The sequence below is a fragment of the Glossina fuscipes genome, unplaced genomic scaffold (genome assembly GCF_014805625.2).
Source record: "Glossina fuscipes isolate IAEA_lab_2018 unplaced genomic scaffold, Yale_Gfus_2 0, whole genome shotgun sequence".
Classification (NCBI taxonomy): domain Eukaryota; kingdom Metazoa; phylum Arthropoda; class Insecta; order Diptera; family Glossinidae; genus Glossina; species Glossina fuscipes.
This window is the reverse complement of record NW_023998414.1, coordinates 33,699,264-33,721,524: the sequence shown is the minus strand read 5'-3', so window position 1 is coordinate 33,721,524 and position 22,261 is coordinate 33,699,264. Positions and strand designations below refer to the sequence as shown.

Sequence of the window (22,261 nt, the reverse complement as noted above, 5' to 3'; positions counted from 1 at the left end):
TCGGGAACAGGGAAAGCATATGCGAAAGATAGAAAATCCAAGCATCTTCAGTTTATATTGTCGAGGGTCAATAATGTTGGAACTGTGTTGGGGAGTCTAAAGCCAATTCGTTCCGAGTATATAGGCAATGCATTCCAAAGTTGCTTGCATACTTCCTTGTCGGTATTAAGCCAAAACCGAATGAATTATTATATTACCTTCGTTGACTAATCAAGGTGGCAAACGGCCGTTACAACACGTTGAAAAATCGTCTAATATAATAAGCTAATAGCTGAGTAAGTCTTAATGGCTTCATTGGCTTATCAGCAATAATTTAAAAATCGAAACTTTCATGTTCATCAGTCCGTATATCAGAGGTGTCAAATAAGAATTTGCTTCTTGAGGATTTAACACATATTCATAAACGAGTTAAATTACAGAGTAGATGAAATTATCTAATTTAAAGACAAAAAGGAAAAAATGAGAACAGCTCGACTTCAGTTCGACTTGAATCAAATCTTTAATGCCTATATGAACGCAGGATAATAATTTTTCACCACTATCACCAAATATTTACCTTATATGTACTCAGATTTGTATTTTAGTGCCTCACAAACGTTCGACAAATTTGTCTCAACTCTATCTATCTTGAATTTGAAATTTGAAGAAGTGGAATAATTAATACGTGGTCACTTTTAAATCAATTTAAAATTTTTCGCTGGTCCAGATTATATATTTTAAGTATTCAAAATGCAAGATTCCTATATTCATCTCATTCATTTACATAATCAGTGCCTCCAATTATTAAATTCAGCATCGTTACGACTTAAAAATGTACCTTTCATTCGAACATTTATTATGCCAAGTCCACCATTTTCGTGAGAAGTTCTTTAGTTTTTAATAAAATTTAAGTTTTCTTACAATTAAGCATGAAACCTCTAATAAGATTTTTATTTCTTCCTAATAGAGCCCTGAAGTTCTCTTTTTACGATAAATTTATTGTTTCTTGTTTCTTCTTAACGTTGGCATCATTGTTTTTCTGTATACATAATTTTTCATTTAATTTCAGTACATTTGCTGTCGTTTCCCAAAGTTGATGTTTGATTGTGAGAAATAGAGAAGAAGTAAAATTTTAAAAACTAAAATTTTGTATTAAAGAAAACCGTATTGAAAAACCTTATTGATTAATTTAAAATTGGGGAATTAAACGAACGTAAAACAAATTTATTAAGGCATAAAAATTTTACGAAACGGCGGTAAGTCATCAAACAAAATTTGGTTTACTTGCAGTGTAACGAAAATGGAAGGAAAAGAGATTCGTAAAAAGGAAGTGAAAAATATATTTAATTAAACGATTATCTGAAAATATATAGACAACGCCCAGTGTTTAGGTTCAAAGTTAACATGACAGTACATGGATATGGAATAAGAAAATAATGTTAACAAATCATCTAAAGCTTTAAAGTCCCTCAATTATTATTGCAAGAGAGCTTAAATACATCCACGACTGTTCTTTTCATCTTGAAGTAAAACCTCATCCCATCGATCGGTTTACAAATATACGATATATACGTATGTGTTCATATTACCTATATCCACTTCTAATTATGTATGTATGTATGTATGCATGTATTATGTAGTGAGAACTCTTCGTCGATTTTCATTACTGTGTTGATGACATCATTTCAATCGGTCGTTTCGGTCGTCTTCATATCGCACTATAAACTCATTGCTCACTTGCTTGTTTGCCTGGTTGGTTCGTTGTTGGTCTTACTAACCCAAAAAATCCAATTCGTGTATTTTAATATTCTTCATCAGCTCCAATCATTGCAATTGAAGTGAACAACAAAAACTATCCTAAATACATAATAACATAAATTAAGCAAAAACTAAAGCTACGACGGACATCAATAAGGAAAATACTGAGAAAAATTGTGCATACGGTTAGTCAAGAGTGAGTAATGATGCTATAAACGTAAGAATTTATGTGGAAGAGTGTGATATAACTATTTATCAGGTTACGCGAAAATTCTTTGCAATTGTATATAAAAACAAGTAAAAAATTGGGTTCATAGGGTGTGTTGCAAATAAAAATAAATAAATAAATAAATAAATGCAATTTATGTTCTTCATAAATGTATGCGCGTACATACACACCGCTATGTTTTCGTTGTAATAATGAAGCATAGAATGACCGCAATAGTGCGTAGAATGAGACGAAAAAAATATATTTATATACAGTCGTCGATAGCCTAAGAAAAACCTAAACAATTACTGCAACAACTTATATCGAAAACGTCGATAACAAAAATAATGAAACCAATTACGGTTTGAAAATGAGAAAAAAGAGCGTACTGCTAAAAGAACGACCTTTGCAATTTCACGTCGGAGCGGGTTGGAATATGAAGAGGAAAAATAAGAGAAAGTTGGGAATATAAAAAGAGAGAAGAATAACATAAACAAGTATTTATTTCCATAATGCATTAAATTGTACGTAGTTCAGGCGCTATGCTGTTTAATAGAATACATACATACAATTAAATTTATAATAAAATTTAAACTAAGGGGGAAGATACATATACATTATGTGTACTTGAAACCTGGATTATATACGTTTAGTAAATTATATTTTAAAAAGGTCACTATGTGGTCGCAAAGAGGCAGTAAGCTTGAAATCATCAAGTGTAAGATCAATAAATTTTTATTAAAGGGTGCGGTATAAATGTGTCACCATTCCGCCTTGTGTTTTCTTTTATTTCGCGAATTACTTGCTATTCCTAAACAAACGCAATCGTTCGCGTAGTGTTAGGGCTGTAGTAAATATAATTGTTTTTGTTTTATTTTTTTGCCGTAGGTCGAGCCACGTGAACATTCATAATAAATTTCATATCAAACTGGCAAATATGAAGACTGCGTTCATATCGCGAAACTCTAAACCTCCTTCAGCCATGTTTTGATGATATTAATATATTAAATATTGACAAGTGACTTTTTCTTGGAACAGCAAAAAATCGGTCAATTGAGTCAGAAACGTAAAAAGTGCAGTGCATTTTGTGGTATAATGGAACGTATATTTGACTCTTGCTAATTAACTTACATTATTTATGTGCGCATTAAGTATTTTAATTTATTTCAATATCTTTCATACTATATCGGATGCGAGATTTTTGGAATAGAGTGTCTTGAAAACATACACATTGGAGATGCCATAAAATATATGCACTCTTTATTATAAAGTCGGTTGTTAGGATCCAGTAAAGTCATCCATACTTCAATCATTCTCCTGCTCTCCTTATTTTAAATTATAGGTTTAAATTTTAACGTTTTTTCGAAACTTGCAAAATCTGCAAAGTCTAAATAATATGTGAGATGGCGTATGAATTTAGATTTTTTTGATTAGGACAAATGCCAATAAAGTATTGCATACAAATATAATGCAATATATTGGATTGAGGAAAAACTTTGTGGTAGATCGTTTTCGAATCGCGCAGTTTTGGTTCCACAAATCCCTTCAAGCCGTGCTATAGGCAAGTGTGAAAGTTGTCGGTTCATAAGTAAATTTGACAAGTAAGAAAATTATATTCGGTCGTGACTGAATTTTTTATATAGTCAACACTGTTATGACAGACAGATAGACAGGCGAACAGACGGACATATTTAGGTGCATTTCAAATTTGAAACTGGCCAAGAATTTGTATACTTTATAAGGATTTTGAAGCTTGTTTCTGCACGTTATAAAGGCATTGAAAAAAAAATTAAATTGTGATTCACTATAATATTGTGTCGGCGTAGTCCATTCTTCTCATTTTTGTACAGGTACTGTAACATTTTTGTAGATTTGCTTGTTATAGTTTATGAGTAATGAGCAAAAGTCCAATTTTGAAGAACAGAGGTGTTCTCAGCCTACGTGGCACTGTGGGTATTTCCTTCGATCGATTTGGCCCATTTTCAATACGAATCTGCGTGCAAGAACTCTCAATGTTTCTGCTAAATTGAAAGTCGATAGCTTCATTTTTGCGGCCATAAGAATGTTTACAAAAGACGTACGGACGGACGTACGGACGGACATCGTTGCAGATTTTAATGTTAGTCAAGAATATATATATACTTTGTGGAATCTCGGAAGCTTTCTTTTAGACGTTGCAAATGTTTTGACAAAATGTATGCACTCCTCATGCATCGGTGATGGGTATAAAGAAACTTCAATAAGTTTTATTATCTTGTGCTAAAGAGACAAAAAATATAATATGTAAAATGAGTTCATTCATATTTCATTTTTAATGTATTTCATGCTGGTTTTACCGTTATTAGCGTTTGTTTATATGCTCTGACGACGACTAATAAAGATTGACTAACTGACCGAATAATGATAAACATGGAAATGTTGTTGTGTAGACAATCGTGTTACAAGTGAAAAGAAGGTCTGTCTCAATGTATCTGTTATAAATATATGCAGAATAAACGAGTTAATTAATAAAGCGTCAATTACGTAATATTTGTTATAAGCGATTAAAAAAAAAAAAAAACGGAAGCTAATATGCGCGCATTATTGTGGATCTTTGATACGTACCACGTAATTGCAATCGTGTTTGAGCCCGTATCACAATCAAATTTTACAATTGTCGTGCACTTCACGTCAAAGTCAATTTATAGAGCTACGAGTTTCACTTGCCGATAAACTGAGCGATGACGATATGAGATCGACTAAGAATTTCAAACTACATATAAACACATACAATATTACAATATATATTACATATTGCAAGTGAGGCACCTCATAACATACATCAACCCTTTAGCAATATTTTGTTATGATTTTAGCGAAAGATCTTACGATTTTCAAACGCATTATTTAGTTAAGAATACATATATACGAAGTGGCAGCTTTCTATTTTAATCTTAGCGGTCACACGGATAAGTAGATTTGACGAAATTGTTCGCGAAGCTTACTCCGACAAGTCCATCCATCCATATTCCTATACTTTAGAAGATCGTTGAGGAATACTTTTTTAAATCTTAAGTACAAAACAATAAAATTGTTACAACCCCGATGTTTGGTGGTGATCAATGCAACTAAAGACTATGTCTGTCTGCACGCTCGCAATATATTGAATAGCGGGAGGAGAAGATCTTGAAGAGTATATGAAAATAGATCTAGGGTAAAAAGTAAAATGAAATCTACCAATCATAATTAAGATAACAATTTTACGCAATTTACTAAATCTGTTTTGTTACCATTTTCATAATAAATATGCATTGCACAATGTAAAACATATGTTCCAGACGTTATTTTCTCACAACATAAGAGCTTCCATATGCTTTCATATTTCACAACATACGAAAAATTTCTATTAGGTGAAGCGGTATGAGAATGAGATAATATAATGTAATGGTTGCGCTTGCCTAACTAGAATGTTTTTATTTGCTTTAAATATCAAGACCGATCACTGTTGCGCTAGTTGTGTGCGGTACTGCTTGCAATTTTATCAAAGGGAGAAATATTTTTATAGGAATGATTGTTCCAATCCAAAAAAAAAAAAAAAAAAATTATCTTCTCTTATAGCACTTTTTTCATATCCATCACCGAATGATGAGAGGTATATTCATTTTATCAAAACATTTGCAAAGTCTAAAAGAAAGCTTCCGAAATTCCACAAAGTATATATATTCTTAACCAACATTAAAATCTGCAACGATTTAAGCATGTCCGTCCGTCGGTACGTACGTCTTTTGTAAACATTCTTATGGCCGCAAAAATGAAGCTATCGACTTTCAATTTGGCAGAAACATTGGGAGTTCTTGCACGCAGATTCGCATTGAAAATGGGCCAAATCGATCGAAGGAAATACCCGCAGTGCCACGTAAACTGAGAACACCTTTGTTTTTCAAAATTGGACTTTTGCTCATTACTCATAAACTATAACAAGTAAATTTGCAAAAAATTTGACCGTATACTTTACGCGCAATGCTGGAGTACCTGTACAAAAATCGAAAAAATGGACCACACCTACTCAATATTATAGTATATTAAAGTTTAATTTTTCTTTCAATACTTTTATAACGCGCACGAATACGCTTCAAAAGTCCCATAATGTATATAAATTTTTTGATCAGCTACAAATTCGGAATGCACCACCTAAGCATTGCCCCTCCATTCGTTGTATATCTGTCCGTTTGCTCAATTGTAATCATTCTCCCGTTCGCATATTCGAAGATATTGCTTACAAACTTGCAAAACAATTTGAAGGAACACGCCTACAACGCCCACTCGTCCATATAGCAAAAACAGTAAACACGTTTGTTTTCCGTGTTTTTTTTGTTTCTTACTCAAAGTTCAACACCTAAACCATATAAATTTCCACTTTATTCTAGAAATGAAAAAAATTAATCGCGCGACACTCAATATTATCGAATATGAATGAAAATTTCTTTTCTTTTCTTTTTTCTAGAATAACGAGGATGGGTGTAAAAGATTCGGTCTCGATTGAATATAATTTTTGTTTTTTTTTTTGTTTTTTTTTTTTTAATGCGTTCTTGTTTTTTTTTTTGTATGGTTTTATTATTAGTGCCTTTCGGATAGTCAATGTATAATACGCACACTTTTATATGTACATATATATGTTATTCTAAACATTTATATATAAACGTCACACCATACAAAGTGTTGGCCTCATAAACAGTAACTTATTAATTAGAATGAATTCATTTAGTAAAAGTGGTCACGGGGAGAGAGCAAAAAAAAATTAGGATTTCTCAGATCAATTGAGATCGATTTAAAAATATTACGCTAATCAAAAATATGAAACTTAAATAATTCTATTGAATTTTTTATTTTGTTTTTTTTTTAAATTTCTTTACTTCCGTTGTTGCATTGGGTTTGCGGTTCTTATAAAATTTCTTCAATTTTTATGTTTTTTTCAAAGACATGAACGCGATGACGACGTTCGCATATTTATTAGTCATCCGCAAAGCATTGCGAATCGTTTAACAAAACTCAAAAATGCACAATAGAATATATATATGTATATGTATATATGTATGTATTTTTGGGCAATTACTTTTTGAATCGGCTCAGCTATATGCGTTAATCGCTTGACATCTTCAGTTACCCAGTTAGGGTCTGACAATTACCTAAATAGAAAATTTTCAATCAATATTGTCATCAATAATTTACGAGTTATTGCGGGTCTTTACAGACGACTCTCAACTTCGATATGAACTAACGGGTATCTCGCAATTCAAAACTTAATTATTAATCATTTATATGCTTTATATGAAATCTTCTCCATATCTATCTTCATCTTCATCTTCATCTTGATTCGTTTACATCCTTTAAATTTCAACTATATTGCTTTTAATTAGCTTATTAATTAATGCATTAATATGCATGCAATGTGTCTGACTGTTTCATTGATACTTTTAATTAGTGGATGCATATAATAACAGCTTGTGCCCTTAATGATTTTCATCTATTTAAAATTCCTGGGGTTGTGTCATCATTAATGAAGCAGTTTATTGTGAATTTTGAGCCAGTGTGCGACAGCAGTACGGTACAACACGTTGTCACTTAATGATTGATTCAATCCTTTAAGATTGAGTTCCAGTCAGTCTTATTTTCCCATTGAGTGAGAAGTGAATCATGTGATGTAAGCAAGAGCTTAATATTGAAATGTTTTTACTTTCCAAGGTAGGATTTACAATTAATGATGGCCTCATTATCTACCATAAGAAGATCATTTCATTCAATAGGCATGGTTTCTAAAATTGCAAAACTCTTGAAAAAGTCATGATGAATCTTTTTTTGCCATCACTTCCCATGTGAATATGCAGCCTCGTTAAATTTCTGAAACGATTTCTCTACGATAGTCGATATCGGATCCCCAGATTTCATTGCTCTAAACGTCCAACAACATGCCCAACTCTTTGTTTTAGTCTTTCGTAATATTAAAATCTTTTCGCTTTTAATGAATTATATACGCCACGCCCATCTCTGTTGATATTTTCCTTTGCAAAACGTTCCCTTCACCACTGCCAAGTGGATGTCATCAATTTATTTGATCATTCTTATCTCAAAAAAGGGGCCGACCAGAGCGTTATGCTTTAAAGCATTTCAATAATATACATATAGGTTAACAGCTTTACAGTCGAGTACTACTCTAACATTAATTAAACTCAGGCATGGACAACTACCGGCCCGCTATAATTCAATTTAATCGCATATAGTAATACTTCAAGTGGATTGTACCGTATTTTTTCGGGCTATAAGACGCAACTTTTCACATAGAAAAGTGAACTAAGACTTTGCGTGCGCCTTATGGTCCAAAGATTCCAGGGGACATTAAAATACTTTTTCAATAATCGTCTCTAAAGTTGAAAACCATGAGGTGGTACGACAACAGCAATAGCAATACAAACGGTGTCATTAACGAGGCTAGTAATAGTATCGAGAGTGAAAATGGACTGACTATTAGCTAGTACGAGTTATGTTAACAGTAAATACAAAATTTTGATCCGAAAGTAACATAAAGAAATATTTTCTTAAAAATCATTTTATAAATTTGAAGTGCATCTTATGGTCCGAAAAATACGCTATTCGGTTATTACCGGTTCAACCATGCACCGGCTCACCCATGTCACAAATGTGAAATGCATATTATTTTTTATTTATTTTATTTATATTTAATTATTTGTTTTTGATTCATTCATAGGTCATAAATTGGTGGATAACTAAAGATATAGACAAGTTTTTAGTAACATAGGTATAATTAGATTATACCTAGCTTTACCGCTTTAGATTATCTTTTTATGAAATTGAGAGAGATATTTTCCTTTATTGACTGCCTTCTCAATATGGATATCCCATCTGAGTTAAATGCAATATGTTGACCTTTACAGACATTACACATTTTCCAAGATATGATTATCAATACGATACTATGAGGGCAACATATTAAATCGAGCAAATGAGAAATTCCTGTGTTTACGTGCAATTACGTGCTGAATATTACATAAGCAAATTAATAGGATCGGGCTGAAGAAATTTAACTCGTATCGGATGTCAAAGTTAACATTATTCGCAAAATAAAATTAATAGATAGTACGGTTGAATGTAAGTAAGAGTATTCGAAGATGTATGTAGCCGACGAGAAACATCAGATTTGAAACATTTGATTTTTTTTTTTTTTTTTTTTGAGGGGTATCTTGCTTGGGGCGTTTGCGTTAAACATTGCTAGTCGGTGCAAGATCGTTTGTGAGTTATGTGCAAAAGTTGATAATAAATTGCGTTTAACTCGTTGCAATTTTTCCGTCTCGACGGCACCTGTCTCTACATTGTTGAACAATTGCTTTCTTAGAAACCAAAAGTTTTATTTTTATATTTGATTGCAGTTAAGCAGAAGCGAACGGCTATTAAGAATATTATTATATACGAATGGGAAAGGGATTGGGAAATTTAAATTCCGATATAATTTCCCGATTTAATTGGCATTCATTTCTGCCTATGTCCTGCCTCTGCAACAGTATGCCTTCGCATCAGTATCGTATAACCGATTGCATGCATGCAAAAAAAAAAAAAAAATGATCCTGCTCGGTTCACAGACCTGGCCGCGCACTCAAAAAGTATGCAATTTTCATAGGTATCGAAAAGGTATCCAAAATTCGGCTTTGAAGCGTATACAGTCCCTTTACTACATGTTAATTGATAGTTTATGTCTGGTGTTTTCAATTCAATATTCTTTTCATTTGTTTATATCGTTAATAGCTGACGTCAGTCAGTTTTTTTTTCTTTTGCGGTTTTCAATAAACAGGTTCACAGTACATCGAGACAGACATTTACAGATACTTTGGATGCGAATTCGCAATGCATTGATATATTAATTTAAGATGCCAGATAATTATATTTGTCTGTTAGGGCGTAATTTCGATACCGTCTAGTGTTTAAATCTCTAAGAGACGAATAAAAAAATATATTTGATGCATTCTTTTTTGTTCGCCAGTATACGAGTTCTTCAATCAATATCTCTTATGCCTTTATATAGTTTTCTGTCTATTTTCTGTCGGGATCACGGATCTCGTGTCATATTTTTATTAAATTTTTACCCAATCTCTCTGAAATATTTGTGGTTCAGTTTCAGTTCTACTGTGAATTTTGCAAATATAATGAAGTTGGTGGTGTTGTGATTGGAGAAGGTATAGTTTTGAACATGATCTGCGGCCATTAACTAAAGGTTTTTATGTAGGAAATTTATGAGAGGATAAAGGTGCCGAAAAACCGAGGGACATGAATATAGTTGGCTTTTCATTTTTTTTAGATTCGTATCATAATCAAGATAACAAGCCCGGTTATCTATCGTGTGAGATGTTCAATGCGTTCAATGTGAATGTTGCAAAAGTAAGGAAAAATTGAATAGATCTGCATGATGAGCGTTGCATAAAAATGAACTATGTAATACAACCGGAAAACAACGCAACAAATAGTCGGCGTCATCATCATCCAGCCTTGGAGCATATCATTTTTCTTGTCGTAGTTTTTTTTCCTTTTTGGGTTATTTAAAACGATACGATGAGTTCTCAGTTCATTCTCAATTGCAATCAAATTAACGAAATTAAATACAATTCATAATAATATATATATATATAATATAATATAATAGATCGAATTGACTGCATGTAGATATATATGCGTTGTATATATATATATATATATATATATATATTTGTATGCATATATATATATATACATTATATGCATTTAGTTGAAAATTTTAAGTATGCAGAAAACACTTAACACATTTCAAGATGCTTAACGTTGTGAGTGCATTCTAAGGGGAAGGTATTATTATACGAATTGTTCACGATGCATATGTGCATTGATTTGATATATATTTTATAAATAAAATTAATTGACTCATTTATTTTACAATTTAAACGAGAAAGAGAACGAATAGCAAAGGAAAGTCACTCTACATTTTTTTGTCACTTTCCAAAACCAGACCAGAAATATATACGATTTATAATGAATGAACTAAGTCGCGTTTCACCATAAAATATAAGAAGATCTTGTGGTTCTCTCTAGATATTTCATTACGCACTCTTCGGATTGATTTTGATGGCTCCTTTTATCGATTTTTCGATGGTTTATCTTCCTTTCTCATTTCGAAAGCGCTAAATAAAATTTAATATCAGTGAGGCAAGGTCGCTAATTAAGCACTCTCCACCATCTTGTCAAGCATAAATAATGTCAAAAAACCAAAAAAAAAAATTAAAGCTTATCAGTCATATGAAGGCTAAATCTTCGTAAGAACGTAGGCCCAAATCACTCGGTCAAAATCGTTGATCTATGCTTATATAGAGGTCAGTAGGAAGCATTAAAAATTCCAAAATTTCTTCATTATGTTCATAAATGGCCTGTTACTATATATATGAAGAGTGGACGTAAAAATGGTCAAACTAAATTCAATTGCAACAAAGTTGCGTCCTTGGACCGAATTATATTAAAGTAACAAGTTTTTTGAAATTCTGATCTGTAGATTAAATGTAAATAATAAATGAGTTGTCAGGCATCATCCCAAGTCATTCATTCATCGAATATACACGTACCGCATCTTGTGCAACATATTGTACTACATAACAAATTTTCAATTGTTGCTGATATAATTGCATTGTTGCTTATCAAGGCAAAGGAGACAATTTTGCTTGTTGACGAACTCATTGATTCAAAAGTGGGCCGTAGGATTTAAAGTGCTTTTCACATGAATATTGTCAACTGTTTTTTTTTTTTTTTTTTTTTCTCGTATACATTTTCACTCATGTTCAGGCGTTAAATTTAGGAAAGTTGCGTCGTGTTTGACATTTGCGAAATCGATCAAACGTACCTGATATTAGGGAACTATCGAAATTTCATTATTTTTTTTGGAATTTTTTTATTTTCGCGTGTTTTTTTTAAATATAGATGCTAAAAATAATGCTTAGTAATTGCAACTTTTTGCGGTAAAACGACTTCTTTAATCTAAGGTGTTGTGCGGTGAGTGATCACAAAGGTAGTTTGATCGAATCCAATTTCAATAAGGCTTTGTCCTTGGCTACGAACATGTTACAAAGTGTACAAAATGTTGTCAAAATATCTTGTAAATTGTAACCGATAGTTTAGTAGACATTAGACAGACAGACGGACAGACAGATAGACAGACAAGCTTAAATCGATTCAGAGAATGATTTTGAATTCATCGATCTAATGAATCGATCTTCCTTCGACCTTCTTGATATACATATGTCCGCACAAGTAAATTTATTTATTCAAATTTCATGATATCCTACTGCCAGTTATTTCTTGCAATGCGATGAAAAAATATGAATTTCATTTGTAGCGTCGCTGAAACAACTGTACCTTGTAAACGAATTGTCGGAATGCCGTGAACAAGTGAATACACATGGATTCATCACTATGGAGTCTTCGTACTACAACTTACTACTACGTCTGATTATGTTTAGAAACATATAGACTTTCGGAGAGAAAACAAGTAAGAAAGTTAAGTTTGATCGTGACCGAATCTTTTATACCCATCATCGAAATCGGTGATGTTTTCTTCTGGCACAATCAATATATCCCTCGTCCTTCGGTGATGGGTACAAAAATAATGTAATATCAAGTTACTCAGGGGTTGTGGCGAGTGTAAGAGGGGAAGCGAAAAATTTAATTTTAAATAACTGAATGTTTAGCTCAGCACAATTTGAAGTTTGAATGATTTATGTGTGCCTGTAGGCCAAAATGGCAAGTGAATGCGAAATGTTTTAAACAAAGTCAAGTATAGATAATTCAACTAATTGAGTAACGGCCGCATTTGGTCTGAACAAGATTTCAGTTTTGTACAATGCACGATTTATTGCATTTGTTTTTTTTTTTTTTGTTTTTTTTTTTGTCGCTGACTCACTTTAGTTTGAAAAAAGATCTAACGTAAATTTGTAAATTACAATCCGATCGAAGAAGGCGAAAGCTACGCCTTATTCAAGGCTCAAGTTGTATACACATCAGAGTAATTTTTAAATCTATAATAAAATGCTTAAGCATTATAGATGAAAAGAGAAGAATTGTACACAAGTTTTTTGTTATATATATATATATATATATATATATATGAATGGAATATGGCTTGCGCCGTTAATCGATATTTGTATTGAATTTGTATTATTCCCGATTTCTAGGAATTATTAATCGAAAGCGATGACGACGGACATTTCAATTGTTCGATGGGATCCCAGTCAGGGACCCGGCAACGAATATATCGATGAATATGAATATGATGGCGGTAATTCCAGTTCGAGACTGTTTGAGCGTTCGCGTATTAAGGCACTCGCTGAGGAACGTGAAAGTGTACAAAAGAAAACCTTTACCAAATGGGTTAATTCACATTTGTGTCGTGTCAACTGCAGAATAACTGATCTCTATGTGGATATGCGCGACGGTAAGCATTTAATCAAATTGCTGGAAGTCTTATCCGGCGAAAGACTGCCTAAACCTACGAAGGGTAAAATGAGGATCCATTGTTTGGAAAATGTTGATAAAGCATTGCAATTTTTGCGAGAACAACGTGTACATCTCGAGAATATCGGTTCACATGATATTGTCGATGGTAATGCATCACTTAATCTAGGCCTAATATGGACTATCATTCTAAGATTCCAGGTATGATATTTAATTTAGCGTAAATTGAAATAAATTAAAGTGAAAATTAAATTTATTATTCTAATATAATATAAATAAATATATATATTTTGTTTTTAAAAAATTTTTGGCATTTGGTATCTATTTTCATAGATACAAGATATAACCATTGAAGAAGTAGACAATAAGGAAACGAAATCAGCTAAGGATGCTTTACTACTGTGGTGTCAAATGAAAACAGCTGGTTATCATAATGTCAATGTGCGTAATTTTACAACATCGTGGCGTGACGGTTTGGCATTCAATGCCATCATTCATAAGCATCGCCCCGATTTAGTACAATTTGAAAAATTGTCTAAAGCAAATCCCATTTATAATTTGAATAATGCTTTTGACGTGGCCGAAGATAAACTTGGCTTAGCCAAGTTACTGGATGCTGAGGATGTCTTTGTAGAGCATCCGGATGAAAAATCGATCATAACTTATGTTGTTACCTATTATCACTATTTTAGCAAACTTAAACAGGAAACCGTTCAGGGTAAACGCATTGGTAAAGTTGTTGGTATAGCGATGGAAAATGAAAAAATGATCAAAGACTATGAACACTTTACCAGCGATTTACTTAAGTGGATTGAGACTACCATTCAAGCATTGGGAGAACGTGTTTTTGAAAACTCTTTAGTCGGTGTCCAGGGCCAATTGGCTCAATTCTCTAATTATAGAACAATTGAGAAACCGCCCAAATTTGTGGAAAAGGGTAATCTGGAGGTACTTTTATTTACGTTACAGTCAAAAATGCGAGCCAACAATCAAAAGCCGTATACGCCTAAAGAAGGCAAAATGATTTCAGATATTAACAAAGCTTGGGAACGTTTAGAAAAGGCCGAACATGAACGTGAATTGGCCTTGCGCGAAGAATTGATACGTCAAGAAAAACTAGAGCAGCTCGCCGCGCGATTTGATCGCAAAGCGTCTATGCGCGAGACATGGCTATCAGAAAATCAACGTTTGGTAAGTCAAGATAATTTCGGATTTGATTTGGCTGCCGTCGAAGCTGCGGCCAAGAAACACGAAGCCATCGAGACCGATATATTCGCCTACGAGGAACGAGTTCAAGCTGTAGTGGCAGTATGTGACGAATTAGAGTCGGAACGTTATCACGACGTTAAACGTATACTGTTGCGCAAAGAAAACGTTATGCGTTTATGGAATTATTTATTGGAACTTTTACGTGCGCGTCGCATGCGTCTAGAAATTTCATTGCAATTGCAGCAAAACTTCCAAGAGATGCTCTATATATTGGACAATATGGAAGAAATCAAGCAGTTACTGCTTACCGACGATTACGGCAAACATTTAATGGGTGTAGAAGATCTTTTGCAGAAGCATTCATTAGTCGAAGCTGATATCAATATATTAGGCGAGCGAGTCAAGGTGGTTGTGCAAAATTCGCAGAAATTCCTTAGTGACGATCCTGATTCATATAAACCTTGTGATCCGGAGATTATTGTTAGTCGGGTGCAGCAACTTGAGGATGCCTATGCCGAATTAGTGCGCTTAGCTGTTGAACGTCGCAGCCGTTTAGAAGAAAGCCGCAAATTGTGGCAATTCTATTGGGATACAGCCGACGAAGAAAACTGGATTAAAGAGAAAGAACAAATTGTATCTACAGATGACATTGGTCACGATTTGACTACGGTCAACTTGCTTTTAAGTAAGCACAAAGCTCTTGAATCCGAGATTAATTCTCATGATCCTCAATTACAAAATGTGGCTAAGGTTGGTGCTGAACTCATCACCGAAGGTCACTTCGGAGCTGATCGTATCAAGGATCGTCTAAAAGAAATTCTGTCAAAATGGGATCATCTCTTGGACCTTCACAAATATAGACGTCAACGTTTAGAAAACGCTGTTGAATACTTCCAATTGTTTGCTGACGCCGATGACATTGACAACTGGATGTTGGATACGTTACGTATTGTTTCCAGTGAAGATGTTGGACGCGACGAAGCTAATGTTCAGTCTCTACTCAAGAAACACAAAGATGTCGCTGATGAGCTTAAAAACTACGCCGAAAATATTGATGCTTTACACAAACAGGCCGAGAGTCTCAAACTTAATGATGCCGAAAAAGCTAATGTCGACAAACGCCTGGAAGCTATCGATACGCGTTATAAAGAACTTTCTGAATTGGCTAAATTGCGTAAGCAACGTCTTTTGGATGCTCTCAGTTTATACAAACTAAAATCGGAAGCAGATGGTGTTGAACAGTGGATTAAGGAAAAAACCAAAATGCTTGACACCATGATACCCGGCAAAGATATTGAGGATGTTGAAATTATGAAACATCGTTTTGAAGGCTTCGATAAGGAGATGAATGCTAATGCGTCTCGGGTAGCCGTCGTTAACCAACTGGCCAGACAACTATTGCATGTAGAACATCCCAATTCTGATGAGATTCTGGAGCGTCAAAATCATCTTAACGAAGAGTGGTCTGCTTTGCGCGAGAAGGCTGAGGCTAAAATGGACGAACTTAAATCCGCCCATGGCGTCCAAACGTTCTACATTGAATGTCGTGAAACTATTTCTTGGATTGAAGATAAAAAACGCATACTCACAGAAACTGATAGCTTGGAAATGGATTTGACCGGTGTCATGACATTGCAAAGACGTCTCAGCGGAATGGAACGTGATCTGGCTGCCATTCAAGCCAAACTTTCCAGCCTGGGCAAAGAAGCTGACAGTATTGAATCCGAACATCCGGAGGAAGCTCAAATTATACGCGATCGTATTGCTCAAATTGAACTGATTTGGGAGCAGTTAACTCAAATGTTGAAAGAACGTGATTCTAAGCTGGAAGAAGCCGGCGATTTGCATAGATTTTTGCGCGATTTGGATCATTTCCAGACTTGGTTGACGAAGACGCAAACCGATGTTGCTTCCGAGGATACGCCCACTTCATTGCCCGAAGCCGAGCAATTGCTTAATCAGCACCAGTCTATACGCGAAGAGATCGACAACTACACAGAAGATTATAAGAACATGATGGAATACGGTGAACGTTTAACATCCGACTCAAACACTACAGACGATCCACAATACATGTTCTTGCGCGAGCGTTTGAAGGCTCTTAAAGATGGCTGGGAAGAATTACATCAGATGTGGGAGAACCGACAAGTTTTGTTATCTCAAAGCCTTGATCAGCAATTGTTTAACAGAGATGCTCGTCAAACCGAAGTTCTTCTTAGCCAACAAGAACACTTCCTCAGTAAAGATGATACTCCAATGAATTTGGAACAAGCTGAAAATCAACTCAAACGGCACGAGGCTTTCTTAACCACCATGGAGGCTAACGATGACAAAATCAATACTCTGTTGCAAGTCGCCGACACTTTGGTTGAAAAAGAACACTTTGACGCCGAAAAAATTGGTAAACGTGCCGAAAATATTGCAAGTCGTCGTGATGATAATCGCAGGAGAGCTTTAGAGCAACACGAGAAATTGAAGAACCAAGTTAAATTACATGAATTTTTACAAGATTTGGATGAGTTAGCCGAATGGGTTCAAGAGAAATATGCTACCTCACAGGATGAAACATATAGAAGCGCTAAAACCATTCACTCCAAATGGACAAGGCATCAGGCTTTTGAAGCGGAGATCGCTGCCAATAAAGAACGATTGTTCGAAGCCGAAAAGGCCGCCGAAGAATTATCAAGGGAAAAGCCTGAGTTTAAAGACGTTATTCAACCAAAATTGAAAGAGTTAGGTAAACAATTTGAAGATTTGGAAGTACACACAAAGGAGAAAGGGGCCATGTTGTTTGACGCTAACCGCGAAGTTTTAGTGCAACAGACCTGCGATGATATTGATTCTTATATTACTGAATTAGAAAAACAAATTGTTAGCGCCGATACGGGTAACGACTTGACGTCCGTGAATATATTGATGCAAAAGCAGCAAGTCATTCACAGTCAAATGGCGGTAAAAGCTCGACAGGTAGAGGAAATCGACAAGCAGACGGAATATTTAAAAACCACTGTTCCAGAGGAGAAAATCGAGCCGATTGTTACCAAAAAGACCGCGGTTCTCGATCGTTTCGAGAAGATCAAGGCGCCTTTACTAGAGCGCCAAAAGCAGCTGGAAAAAAAGAAAGAAGCCTTCCAATTCTGTCGAGATGTTGAAGATGAGAAGTTATGGATTAACGAAAAATTGCCGGTCGCTAATTCAAGAGAATATGGCAACTCTCTGTTTAATGTACATGTATTGAAGAAGAAGAATCAATCTTTAGCCACCGAAATCGACAACCATGAGCCACGTATTAACGCTATCTGCAATAACGGCCGCAAACTCATCGATGAGGGCCATGAAGACGCCAAAAAGTTCGAAGCTCTCATTAGTGATTTGACACAGAAATGGCAAGAATTGAAAGACGCTGTCGATAATCGTAAGAAACACTTATTAGAATCCGAGAAAGTTCAGCAGTACTTTTTCGATGCTCAGGAAGCTGAATCATGGATGAGCGAACAAGAGCTCTACATGATGGTGGAGGATCGGGGCAAAGACGAGGTCAGCGCCCAAAATTTAATGAAAAAACACGAGAATCTGGAGCAATCCATTGAAGATTATGCGAATACTATACGCCAACTAGGTGAAGTCGCGCGACAATTCAACGTTGATGACATTTCAAGTGGCGATGCGGTTGCGGTTAAACAATCGCAATTGGATAAATTGTATGCTGGCCTAAAGGATTTGGCAGGAGAGCGTCGTGCTCGTCTTAACGAAGCATTGCAATTATTTATGCTTAGTCGTGAAGTAGACGACTTGGATACCTGGATCACAGATCGTGAAGTTGTAGCTGGTTCTCAGGAGTTGGGACAAGATTACGATCACGTTACATTACTCTCTGAGCGCTTTAGTGAGTTTGCACGCGATACAGAAGCCGTGGGCGGTGAACGTGTAGCCAAGGTAAACAACATTGCTGACAATTTAATTCAGGCTGGCCATTCCGATTCTGCAACAATTGCAGAATGGAAGGATAATTTAAACGAATCTTGGCAAGATCTTTTAGAACTGATTGAAACACGCACACAAATGCTTGCCGCCTCACGCGAATTGCACAAATTCTTCCACGACTGCAAAGATGTGTTGAGTCGCATTATTGAAAAGCAACATGGCGTTTCGGATGAATTAGGCCGCGATGCCGGTTCCGTTTCAACTTTACAGCGCAAACATTATAATTTTATGCAGGACCTGACCACACTTTACGCCCAAGTACAACAAATACAAGACGAATCTGCCAAATTGCAAGATTCCTACGCCGGCGATAAGGCTAAGGAAATAACCAATCGGGAACAAGAAGTATTACACGCCTGGGCGAATTTACAGGCGATGTGCGATGCACGCAAACAAAAATTGGCAGACACCGGTGATCTATTCCGCTTCTTCAATATGGTACGCATATTGATGATCTGGATGGAGGACTTAGTGCGTCAAATGAACACTTCTGAAAAACCACGTGATGTGTCTGGCGTCGAATTGTTAATGAACAATCATCAAAGCCTGAAAGCGGAAATTGATACGCGTGAAGACAATTTCACGGCTTGCATATCATTGGGTAAAGAATTATTGACTCGCAATCATTATGCTTCAGCCGACATCAAAGACAAACTTCTACAATTAAACAATAGTCGAAATGGTTTATTGAGAAGGTGGGAAGAACGTTGGGAGAATTTACAATTAAGTATGCCGCCATGTCATGGCTGTTATCGAATTCTTTACTAATTGAGGCATTTTGGGTTCTTTTACAGTTTTGGAAGTATATCAATTCGCTAGAGATGCTGCCGTCGCTGAAGCTTGGTTAATAGCACAAGAACCATACTTGTTGTCTTCTGAATTAGGTCATACCATAGATGAAGTTGAAAATCTAATTAAGAAGCATGAAGCGTTTGAAAAGTCTGCTGCCGCCCAAGAGGAGCGTTTCAGTGCACTTGAGCGTTTAACAACAGTAAGCTTTTCTTCATTATTTATTTTCTTTTATGGTTTTGTAAATCTTTAATACTTTCGACGCGTAAATCAGTTTGAGCTTAAAGAAATGAAAAGACGCCAAGAATTGGCCGAAGAAGCAGAACGTCAACGCATTAAAGAAGAAATGGAAGCAAAGGCCGCAGCCGAAGCAGCAGAGGCGGCTAAACGTGAAGCTGAAAGACGTGATGTTGTTGATGTTGCAGCTGCCGAAGAATCAGCTGGTAAGTGCAGGAAGCTTCTAGCAAAAACCATTTATCTTTTCTATTCTGGTAAAGTCTTGAAAGAGAATTCTTTGAAAAACTGTTTAAATCTTAATTTTTTTTTTTTTTTTTTTTTTTTTTTTTTAAATTAAATTTTAAATTATGTACGCTTGCAATTAATTTCATTGAACTTATAAAATAATTTTACTTCGTTAAAATGCTGCGTGGAAAATCTCTCAAATAAATAGCTGTTATTGATACAGCAATTGAGATCGAACGTACTGCAGAAACTCAAACAGGTATCTATAAATGAAGCAGCGACGCTAAATCCAATTTATATATTAGCTTAGTGAAAGCGATATAGATTAGAATATTCATTATGGGCAGTATGTATAAGAAAATTATGTAAACTTAAAATGTGCAACTCTAGCTCAATGTGAAACTCTTAAGCTACAACTTAGGCCTGCCTGTCTATTGCATTAGACCGAATTCGTATTCAATAATAATACTAAATATACTTTTCCACAAACACTGAAGCCAATCATTAATTGGCATAAGCTTAAGTAGATCCTCCTAATCGCAAAATATTCCCGTCATATTTTATAGTTGCAACATCTATGCGCAATAGGTGCTGTAAATGTTAAGGCAAACTCGTATTCATATTTACTAAGGAAGCATGTCAAATTTTCGTTGCGTTTAATTTCATATCGTACTTAAAGCGATAAGTAGGTGGAGAAAAATTTACGAGAGGCCAAAAAAAAAAGGGTTTCGAATGTCTGAGGGGTGCAATGATTGCCAATGCATTTCCTGGACGTCGCTGATTTGTCATAATTTATTGTCTACCAAAGCCGAGTTTTCCTTTGATTTTAAATAGTGGGACATTTAACTTGTTGAGCTACTTCCTCTACATTTTAATAACATTAGTGATGTAGTAAAAGTAATGTTATGTTAGTGTATAACGAACAACAAATTTCGCATTTCTTTGCAGCAATTTCGGTAACATGTGCCGTTTAAAATTGATCTAAATCTCATACAAATTACCAATAGACAAATATAATCTAATAAAAAATATATTCCTTACCATGGACAATTTTTAAGGTTTTTAGGTTCGAAAGCTCGATATATTATTATTATTATATATTTGTCCTAGACCTGCCAATTAAAAAAAAAAAAAAAGCATTAATTCAATCACAGTGGTTAATAGACTGGCGATGAGAATCCCTTTTAAATGCGTTACGGAATCGTTCTACGGAGGCTGTTTGCTTTGAACGTAAGCTGAATCAATTTCTAGGAGAACTTTATAAAGAGTTTAGTGCTGCAATGAAAATACAAGGCGTAGGCATTGCTTTGGTAGTGCTTCTTTAGTTAATCTTATTTGCTAGGATTACCTGGAAATTCTTGTAACAACCATTCCGATTGTGATTACATTTGTGATCAAATAATAACGGAGAGTTTAATTTATATTATGATTTTCACGTGCAGAACGCTCTGCCGCTGCTGGTGGAGAAGGTCATGAAGGCTACTTGACAAGAAAACACGAATGGGAATCTACCACCAAGAAAGCTAGCAACAGATCCTGGGATAAGGTATATAAAATTAATAGTCACGTAGGTATCTTAAAAGCTAATAATTATCTTTGTTAGGTTTATACAGTGGCTCGAGGTGGACGTCTGTCTTTCTTTAAAGATCAAAAGGGTTATAAGAGTAATCCTGAATTGACCTTCCGCTCAGAACCGGTTTATGATTTGCAAGGAGCTGCCGTTGAAGTTGCTAGTGATTACACTAAGAAAAAGCATGTCCTTAGAGTAAAGTAAGTGCGCCTCCGCTTCTTCCTTCTTTCTCAAAACCCAAGTCATTTTTTTCGCATATTGATTATTTGAAAATTTTAGACTTTTGAATGGCGGCGAATTTTTATTACAAGCTCACGATGATAATGAAATGTCCCAATGGGTCGCCGCTCTTAAAATTCAAAGTGATTCGGCTGCTGTTGCTGAAAGCCGATCACAGACATTGCCAGCCACTTCGCAAAAGGATGAACCAAAGCGCAGATCATTTTTTACTTTAAAGAAAAAATAAAGAATTAAACAAATAGAGACGAGATATCTTCTAATTGAAAGAACGGAAAAGCTTACAAAACATTTAAAAATTAATTAATATTTAAAAAAAGAAAAACCGTATATTTAAAAGGGGAAAAACCAGAAAATTTATTATTATTTATATAATATATTGCTTATATTAAACAGTAAAACAACAAACAAAAAAGAGAACACAAAACAATTGCACTTTAAGTATGCAGCTATTCATTAAATTTTACGTAAATCTATATATATATTATATCTTATTTATTATAAAAATTTAAAGAAGAAAACACAAATCAAAAAAAAAAAAAAAAAAAAAA

At 34.8% G+C, this 22,261-nt stretch overlaps 1 protein-coding gene across 4 annotated transcripts; it reads left to right on the top strand.

Annotated features, from left to right (window-relative positions):
- The first annotated feature begins 1,072 nt into the window (after positions 1–1,072).
- Positions 1,073–22,067, top strand: LOC119643501 (spectrin beta chain). Of its 4 annotated transcripts, none has more exons than XM_038042896.1 (9): positions 1,073–1,235; positions 13,180–13,660; positions 13,793–19,379; positions 19,447–19,643; positions 19,716–19,884; positions 20,112–20,162; positions 21,346–21,449; positions 21,507–21,673; positions 21,753–22,067. In XM_038042896.1, exons 2-9 carry the CDS (start codon positions 13,199–13,201, stop codon positions 21,937–21,939), a joined length of 6,924 nt encoding a protein of 2,307 aa, XP_037898824.1. In that variant the 5' UTR covers positions 1,073–1,235; positions 13,180–13,198; the 3' UTR covers positions 21,940–22,067. The 4 variants fall into 4 exon arrangements, with proteins under 4 accessions (XP_037898824.1, XP_037899007.1, XP_037898938.1 ...); XM_038043010.1 differs by lacking the exon at positions 1,073–1,235 and adding an exon at positions 1,719–1,922; XM_038042958.1 differs by lacking the exon at positions 1,073–1,235 and adding an exon at positions 1,719–1,933.
- Positions 22,068–22,261: the final 194 nt, after the last annotated feature.